Source organism: Dicentrarchus labrax, unplaced genomic scaffold, assembly GCF_905237075.1.
Source record: "Dicentrarchus labrax unplaced genomic scaffold, dlabrax2021, whole genome shotgun sequence".
NCBI classification, from domain to species: domain Eukaryota; kingdom Metazoa; phylum Chordata; class Actinopteri; family Moronidae; genus Dicentrarchus; species Dicentrarchus labrax.
Window position 1 is genome coordinate 11547918 of NW_026136714.1, and position 9859 is coordinate 11557776.

A 9859-nucleotide genomic window follows, 5' to 3' on the forward strand; every position below is an offset into this window, starting at 1 on the left:
TAAAAACAGTGGGAATACCAAACTCAGATCTCAAACCATCTGTGCAGAATTTTTCCAAATGGGCGACCAGCTGCAAAGATGGTTGCTGGGAAGAGAGTCAAGCTGGGACCACTGCAGCGTGTCCTTACTCAGTGGAGGAAGGAAGACAAATTTAAGTCAACTTCAAAGCAGCTAATTAGATAAATTGCATATGTTGCATTTTATCGACTGGGGAAAACTCTGCCTCTGCATGCAATTTGGCCTTAGTCATGGCCAATGGAGTAAGTCTAGTGTGTTTAATGTCATCCAACTTCCTTAAGTTAAATTAATAAAGTGAAGCAAACCATAAAGCTTGTAATTAACTCCACTAGACGCCTCACTCTCTGTCAGTTTAAAGGAAGAACTCGTTGGCCTCCGTCTTGCTGTCACAGTGAATGTTAACACCACTTGAGACCATCACACTGAGCCAGCTTTTTTGCAAGCTTCACATAAAATAAGTCTAGTGACCCACTCTTTATGCATGGGCTGAGAAAACTTGGCTTAGCAAGATACATTGGCACCAGGAATATGAATTGGGAGTGCAGACTTGGCATGAGGACTCTGCTTCCAATGCCCTACTCCAACGCAGTGAGGTACTGTGTCCAGAAAGACATATATAGACTTGCTGTGTAGAGAATTCAGGCTAATATCAGCCACATAGAGATTTACATGGTTTTCTCAATTATTTTGAGTGTATTATGACAATATTCCTTTGAAGCATCATGGCGATTATGGAAATCACTAAAACCGTGGTGTTGCATAGAACATTTTACATTAACTTGCATAATATCTGATCTAACTCCCTTTGGCTATATCTAAAATTAGCAAGTGCACAAGTGAAAAAAGGTTTGATGTATTATGACTGACAGAGCTGATCATTTCTAATCAATAGACTCATCCTCATTTGTCCTTCCTGAAGATGACAAACAACTTCCCCAATATGGTCGCTCTTACAGTAACACATACACACAGCAATGAGTGACTCTCACATGCATGCATACACATCAGCATTGCCTCACACTTACCTCGCTTCTCCCGTCATGTCAGGCTTGTGTCAATATAACGAATGCTCAAACTTTGTGTCAGATATGCCATATCATGAACCCCATTAATGCAAGATATACATTTGTTCAGTTTGTTTTAAACGTGCTTCATAAGCCCAGTGATTTTCAGTTCATGTGCGTTCCCTCTCTCACCTGCAGCAATCAAGAATCAGGTTATCTAACTCTCAATTACACGTACACAACTTAAGATGGGTGTGATTCATTTAAAACCATTAATACTGGCACAGACCATGACTACATTCATCCATCAGGTTGCTTGGCCAAAACCCCATCCCCACCTCCCGAACACGTACACACATGCTTCCTGCATACATGAAAACCCACAAGCCACTGTTCAAACTCTAATACAAGCTATGTTTGTGTCTCTGTGTTTTGTTATACATACTAAAACATGCATAATCACACACTGTACATGTCTGTACATGCCTTTACATTCATAGTGTATGCTGTAACGCTGTGGTAACTGCTTTTAGCTGTGGGCTACATGTCAGTGTTTGTGTTTGTGCTATTGTTCTGTGTTGTGTGTTGTGGAATGGCTGACATTGTTTTCTATGAGCCTGCTTCTCGATGTCAACAGTTTGCTTATGAGTTTTTTATTTGTCCTGGGCTTATATGCTCTAAAACACAGAAACACACATTTCCACAGAGTTGACTAATGTGGGTCACCAATGATGAGAAAAGTATAATGTTTTAGCACATTTTGACAAAGATATGCACACTTAATAAAGAGGGGTTGTGTAACTGTGTATTAACAGTGAACCTGCAAGCCATCCCTGCTATCCTGGGATCTTTGATATTTCACACGTTAGTCAAATGAATGACGACTATAGTGCACCGCAGTTCATATATCCGGAATATATTCCATTTGCTAACACATAAAAATGCATTTTACCAATATTTCCTCTGTATTGCTTTTACTGTGCTCAAAAGCATCTGAACTCATACTGGGTTGGTGCCTGGGTATGTTTGTAATGATAGTATTGTACATCTAAGGAAAATGGATCAAGGCGCCCTCAACACTGCTTTGGAAGCTAGTCTAAATTTTGACAACTTGATTCTTTTGACAAACAATTTCCAGATGAGTGTCTGAGGCCCATTTCATTCATAACAGGGCGGCTGTATTGCTTTACCCTTTTTTGGCCTATGTATGTTCTACCTGAGGTTTGTATGAAAGAGTTCTGTCACTGGAATGAACTGCATCTCCAAAAGTTCCAAACTAAGAAACTACGGTACAATGCTATATATCAAAAAATAGAAATAACTGCCATTGTCAGAACTCTTCCATAATGGTAACATCTGTGGTTTTGACCATGTCTGATATTTTCACATAATCCATAGATTTAGCATGAGAAGAGCAGGCACTTCCTTGTGTATCATCTTCTTTGGTACACCTAAAACAGATGACCTCTTATTTTTGAAGCTTTGTGATTTGGATGGGAATTGCCGGCCTACTCGTTCTAACTCTATATAATGATCTGTGTCACTGTGGCTCAAAGCTCTCATACTGCCTTTTTTGTTTTGTTTTTGTAGATAAGTACTCTGTGTTGAGGGGTGTAGCGGGCGAGGGGGAGAGAGAGAGGGAGAGAGAGCAATACAAAATGGCATTTAAACATCTCCCCTTTCCAGGTATATAACAACTGTGTGAATGTCTCTCTGAGGACACAACACAGAACGACCTGCTTAACTGTGTGTGCTGACTGACTGCCATGTCTTTCTTCTTGCTCACCCCCCACCCGTCTGTCTCTCCAATTGACTTCTCTCTCTCCTCCACCTTACCATCCTCCCATCTGCCTGATCTTGTCTGTCACTCATCCCTTCTCTGTCTCCACCCGTCTGCCTGTGTGTCGGCCTGTGTGTCTGTCTGTGTGTCTATTTGGCTTGTTATTTTTTTGGCTTGTTTGAATCTTCCCACTCAACTTGCATGCACACCAACACACAAAAACATTTAAATGAATTACTCCACATCTCTCTCCTATCACCCTCTCTCTCTCTCTCTCTCTCTCTCTCTCTCTCTCTCTCTCTCTCTCTCTCTCTCTCTCTCTGTCTCTCTCTCTCTCTCCTCCTCTCCCTTTTGCTCACACACATAACCACGCGCACGTCACACACTCACACCAGATGCAGGCAGATGGCCCATCTGCCAGGCAAGCTGCTGATCCATGCCCTCACAGCACCAACGAGCACCCTCTTGCGCTGGGCGGTCAGACCCAGAACCAGACCCCCAACACCGCCAACACCACTGCCCCCTCCGCCACCCATTACCAGACCCCAGCATGCTGCGACATTCCCTGCGCCCTGATTGTGCAGCACTCCTACGAACCCACCAACCCCTCCGAGCTCGCCCCCAAAATGAGAATGACCACCTTCACCACCTCACCTCCCACCCCAAGGTTATACATACAATAGAGGATTAGTGGATTAGGGTTAGTAATGCTTGAAGACAGACGCTATTTCAAATGCCATGATATATGAATGATAACGTAAGAAGAGAAATGATGGACACCAGTGAGGAGGGTTTAAACTTTGGTGTTCACAGAATAGCATAGCTCTCTGCTGGAAGCAAATGTACCTCTTTCAAAAACATTTATATACCTGGCATGTTGCCAGTTTACTATGTGCGCAATGATGCCTTTCTGCCATTAGAGGGTGCTGTCTCTACATACAACTAGAGCATCATCTTTGACCAGACAAACAAAGTAACATGCACTGTAAAGTTATATATGCAGGTAAAATCCTGCAATGAAGTATTTATTTTATGTAACATAGAGATTTTTGTATATTACAAAAAACATTTTTGTCTGAACTTGGCTTTGTTGTCCAAAATAAGGCCTTTGTATTAGTCAGTAGATTATGCAAAGTCTAATATTAGAGATGTATATTTAAATACATTTCAGACTTTTAGATGTATGATCATTTGGGGGAATCAGTGTTGACTTCTCTTCTTTAATGTTACAGTAGTAACGGAGGAAAACATTACACCTCCCTTCACAGTAAAGTAATGCGTTCAGGTCCTGCCACCTTCCACGTTTCCTTGCCTCAGTCCCTTTCGATCACTCCTGGTAGTTACCTGTTAGTCTCCTTTCACAGACAGCAGACTGACCATTTGTGATTCACTCTTCTCTTTCACTTCCCGTCATTTCTTTGATACCCACTGTACCCTTTCGATACCCCCTCCTTCAAACGTTTAGTGTGTGTATGATAGTGTCACAACAGACACTAGCACCCCCTCGCCCTCTACTTCCTCCCACTGTCCCTTCCTTAGATGGCAACCAGGGGGCACCACTGTTGGTCCCCTCTCTCCGTGAGCTACATACAGTAGGTCCAGAGCCCCCAGACACGAAGGACACGGTCAGTAACTCTGTCTTTACCCCCAGTCATGTGACCCACTTCCTCACAAAACCCTGTCTAACTTTACCCAGACAATATTTAAATATAAGTGTAAAACACCCAAATGAGACACCTAAAATGATGTGACACCCCACACGTCCCACTTCCTCTGAGACTCTTACCTTCCATGAAGCTAGAGAACCACATTGCCACATCTGTGTAGCTGGTGCCAAAAATAAAAAAGTTCCAACACCTTTCACCCAAGCCTTCTCCTCTCTGTATCTGCACCTCATTCATTGCAAACTCCCTCGCACCACTGTCCACCTTTCCCTATTCAGTAAAAGCATGAAACACCTCTCACTGACTGTTACCATCCTTTAGACTATGTGGATAAGTTATTTATATGTGAATATAGTAATAAGTTTAATTTAACTTATACTGTAAGTTAAGTTAAAGTTAAAGTTTAAGTTAATGTATGTGCATTGTCTTTAGGTGGAATTGTTAAGATTGTTAAGATTGTTAAGGCTGTTAAACATTGTTTGATATAAGTTAAAATCATCTGCATTCTATGATGCAGTCTATGAATAAGCCATAAGAGCTGCAGCGATGAATTGTATGTGGCCTGGAAAAAATTCACTTGAAAATGAGATGTCAATCTCAATGTGAATTTTTTGGCATGATGGCCAGAATGCAATATGGGTAACATTGTTATTTTTATATTCATATTTATATAATTATTATATAGACAATAGACCTAGTACCCTGGAATCTCAGAGCACACAGCATGATGGCGGTGTGTTTCTGTGTGTATTCCAGATTATCTGCACTCCCTTAAAGACCTTGTAGAAGTGTGTGTATGTTTCTCTCTTTCAATATCCTGACCACAGCTCAGAGTGTGCTTCTCTATCCTTCCCTCCATTTTTCCCCTCCTCTCTTTTTGCTCTCCCTGCTTCCTGTCACATCCATGTTTCCCTGTGACTATCAAACATTTATTTATATTACTTTTATTTTGTGTCACTCCGACTATCATTTCCACACACTATTGCAATTACCTCAACTTAAATTTTATTTTTAATTGTGCCAAAACCTTTGTTTGGCCACATGCACGTCATCTTGGCCTCATCATTTCATCGCCTGCGTTGCAAAAAACCCTTTTCTTGCTTTCACTATTATTCTTACTATCCATTTATATTGGTCGGATGGATGACATCATTATTGCTGGATACAAATCTACCCCATCCTTGCCCACTTCCTCTTTTTCAAAATATATCTTCTCTGCACGAACTCTCCTCTGTTTCCTTTGCTGTTCTCTCCATTTCCTTGCTCCTCTATTTGCACTACCCTCACTCCTTTTCTCCCCACCTCCTTTCTCTCCTTTCCTTCCTTTATCCAACTTTCCTTGAGTCATCCTCTCATTTTTCTTCTCACCATCTCCCTCCTTCCACTTCCTCATCCTGTCCAACTGGTCCCTTCTCTTTTTCCCCTTCTCCCATCCTTAAATACCATCATCTTTCTCCTATCCTATCCCATCCCTTCTCATATTTCCTTTCCAATGTCTTCCTTCCCATGTCACGTTTTTTCCCCTTCCCTTCCCATTAACCTCTCTTCCCTTCTACCATTTACCATCACCACTTCCTCTTCTCCGTCCTACTCCTTCCCTGCCCCTCCCCACCTGCAGGACGATAAGGAGATCGACCTGGAGCACCTACACCGCCGGGTTAACAGCTTGTGCACCGAGGATGAAAGCCCCCACAAGCAGTTCTCCACCTCTTCCGTCGATTTAACTCCCCTTGACATGGATGCACTGCCCGCAGCGCGCCAGGCACTCGAGCAGATCAGTGATTTCCGCAACACCCACATCACCACAACCACCTTCATCCCCGAGCAGATCCAGACCCTTAGCCGCAGCCTCTCTGCCAAAGCCGCAGCTGGATTTTCCGCTGGTTTCGGTAGCGGTGGCGGGGGCGTCCTCCAGGACCACCGGACTGGCGGGGTGGGCCCTTTCAGGCAGAGGGCCCCCAACGGTGGCTTCTTCCGCAGCCCCATTAAAACAATGTCCTCCATCCCGTACCAGCCCACAGGTCCAGGACCCAACTTTGGATATGGCAATGATCCAGACAGGGGCACCTCTATATGAGGAGTTGCTGTAGATATGGTTGGTTCAGGAGGAAAAGGAGGAGGTAGAGCAGAGGGAGGAAGCAAGGTGGTTAGGGTCGGTCATGGGATGGGAGAACAAATACATTATGGCTTAGATAAAAAGTCAGAAGATAGAGATCCGTGTACATAGGAATCTTTATGTTTTCAGTTTCTGCTTGGGTGTTTCCATGGGTGTCCATTTTCTATGTGGAGAAGATGAAAGAGGTGGAGGTCTGTTGGGGTTACTTATCCCCCTACAAACCCTAATGGTGAGGTGCTAAAAGGGAAGGGGTCGGGGGGGGCTTGAATCTTTGCTTTATTGTTGTTGTTCTTGTGATTGTTGGGGGATTATTTTTTGGGGATATGTGTGAAAGGGGATCTCTTTTTATTGTTTCTGTTTTATGATATGAGGACTGCCTCATTAATGGAGATCTGCTGAAATGACCTGACTATTATTATCTGAACCCCACCTCGGATGGTTCAGTTTATACTACTCCAACTACAGGAAACACGTCTATATTCCTGTGAGCTCCAGGGCTGCCATTGGTGGACGACTGATGGTGTCTTTAGCCATTAAACAACTCCAAGGGGCTCACACTACTAAGCAATTATGGGGCAGTTATTTTATGAAGGCATATATTACAATAGTTTTGTCTGTAGCCCTGGGAAACATACAGAAGCCCCTTGTAGTTTTGAAAAGGCTCCATCTGAGTGGATATTGGAAGATTCCACTTCTCCAGTTTTACTCTGCCTTTTCACCATGTGGGAGTCCATACTGAGTTTTCTCTTCTCTGGTGTTGTTTCACCAATACCTGGGGTTCTAAATGTGTAATCATCTCCAAGATGGTGTCCACACGGTGGCCTGACTAGACCTAAGACTTTACAGCTGAACACATGCTGACACCATCATGGTGTATCGGTCTGGAAACTGCTGAAATGCCATGACAGTGCAACAATACGACACTGTAGAATCACCAGTTTGGTGTGTTGATCTTAAAACAATTTCTGCCATTTTGGTGCATCAGCCTGAAACTGTTTTCACCATTTTGATGCACATTAAAGACTCTTTGTCAATCCCACTGCACTGTACCAGTGCCCACAGACCTGTAAGTGATTGTATGTAGATCTGACCTTTTCTTTTCTCACCTGTACTGTGCTATCTGCTTTTCAAGTCAAGGTGAGATCCTCTAATCAGACTCTCAGAGGTATAGTAAAAAGGGATGATACAAAAAACTACTTTAAAAAAAAAAACATAAAAGACAAGCCGAAAGACTTCAAAAGGCTTATGCTTATTATATGTCTTTTATTGAATTTTGTTTTCGAAAAAAATAGATTTTAATGCGTGGAATGTGTTTTGGTCAGGAAGTACAAAAAATAACATTGTTCTGAGCTGTCTACTTGTTTTTTTCTCTCAGCAAACGTTGAAAAACTGCTAAATGAGTGCTGTAGTCTCTGGTTTTGCATCATTAAGTCATTCAAACTTTTACTTTTGATTTTTTTTTCTTTGTTTTGCTTAATTTAGTGCTGGCATGACCCGGGTGTTTAAAAGAGAAAAGCTCATTCTGTTAAGGTCATGTCATGTTTGAGTTCATTAATCACTTCTTATCAGGTTCAACTGGTGAAATGGAGTTTATTTTGTGTTTCAGGAGAAGCCATTGCAACAGCGTTTTCAGTACAGGCCTTATATGTCAACTAGCAAGCTGTACCCTCCCGACTCCCAGTCTAACCCAAAATATCACCGTGTACTGGAAACATTTTAGAGCAAATCAGTGGTTGTGCTTCAGGGTCATTGGAGTGTCACAAAAAGTCAACGGCCATCGGAACCCAATGGCTGCCTTTTATGAGATGAGTCCGAAATATACTTCTATTTCACATCTGTAATGTTAAGGGTACTGTTTATATAACCTGTTTTTTTAAAGTGCCAATTAATTAAAAGGAGACCATTAAGGTGCATTTTGGGGTGGGGAAGGGGAACGGTACATTAAGAGCATTAAAGGAATATTTTGTGGATTAGAGGGCGGGGTGGTAAAATGGAACCAAATCTTTTTCACTAACACTGTATTAATAATTGATAATGTTAGTTGTTTAGAACAAGTTTTCAGTTTGTTATCTTTAAGAACTAAAACTGCAAAATGTTGTGCGTAGAGAACTCAGTCAAGCCACAGTGTTTTGAAGCAAGCATTCTTAGGCATTCTTTTCTTATATTAGGCTACAGTATGGCTATTGGATGACAAATAGGACACAGACATTTAAAAGGTTTTATTTAGTATAAATGAAAGAGACATTATAAAAATGTATATTTTACATGTTGATGCTATTTTTGTTTAACAGAAAGAAAAGAGTATATCATGATGAGCTTTAGTGTTGAGTTTAGCAGTCACATTACTGCATTTGGGTTTCCCTTGTTCTGCCAATGGTCAACATAAACACATAAACAAACACAAACTCTGCTTTTCTCATGTCATCCTGAGTTCATTTTATTATTTGCTGGCTAAATAACAAAAAGTGGCAAGTTTATTAAAAAGAAAGCATGCACAAACTTGCTCTTGCGCTATCTGTTAACATTTTTAATTTCATACATAGAACTACAGGATTTACTTGATAATTTTCAAAAATTTATGATGTACAGTATTTAATATAGGCCTATTTTGTTGTATGTGTTGCATATTATTCAAAAACTGAACAAACTGGGGCCTCTGTTACAAGTGGCAAAGCTTTCTGTGTATAATTTGTCTAATAAACAGGTTTTCTACAGTGGGATGGTATTTGTTGTTTTTTGCTAATCTAGAAAACCACATATGAAAGATGGTACATATCAGAAATATGATGCACTTTATCCCCAATTTGGGAATAATTACTGTTCATGATTCTGTGTAATCCAACCCTCTAAAATGTTTTCCCTCATGCAAAATTTATTTTGTCTTTTCTCTGTTTACTCCAAACATCTGTAAATTCCCTTAAAGATAAATGCATCTCACGAATGACCAACCAGTTTCGCACTTAACACAGCACATGGCATTTTCTTTTGTGGCAAAATAATCTAAACAAAAATACTATGAAAAGCTCCTTTTCCAGGCAAAGTCTTCTTCTTCTCTCCTCAATGTTCTTTTTCAGTGTATTGGCCCGTCTCCTTCCTTTCCACTAGAAGTGGTTGCTAATTCTGTATAATTCACATCTTGCTGGTAAGTTGACCCAGATACTGGTAAGATGTCATGCTTTTATCAAGACAGAGTGGTAATATGTATTCTCTCCCTCACTCTCTTTTTTAATTTTCAAAGAGCTAATTAATCCAGAACAAATAGCCTATACAAGTACAA

At 41.2% G+C, this 9859-nt stretch overlaps 1 protein-coding gene across 6 annotated transcripts in view; it reads left to right on the forward strand.

The window, feature by feature from the left end:
* Positions 1-9296, forward strand: part of grid2 (glutamate receptor, ionotropic, delta 2) — a 463092-nt gene extending 453796 nt beyond the window's left edge. The window contains exons 16-17 of one of the 6 annotated variants that reach the window (XR_007887378.1): positions 3198-4427; positions 6085-6174. Coding sequence is in view for 4 of the 6 variants with exons in the window: in XM_051421449.1 (XP_051277409.1) it covers positions 6085-6543 (459 nt within the window). In the remaining 2 variants the exon portion in view is untranslated. Of the gene's footprint in view, positions 1-2612; positions 2709-3197; positions 4666-6084 lie in introns of those variants that run through there. The other 5 variants (XR_007887379.1, XM_051421450.1, XM_051421452.1 and 2 more) reach the window with 5 other exon arrangements.
* The last annotated feature ends 563 nt before the right edge of the window (positions 9297-9859 follow it).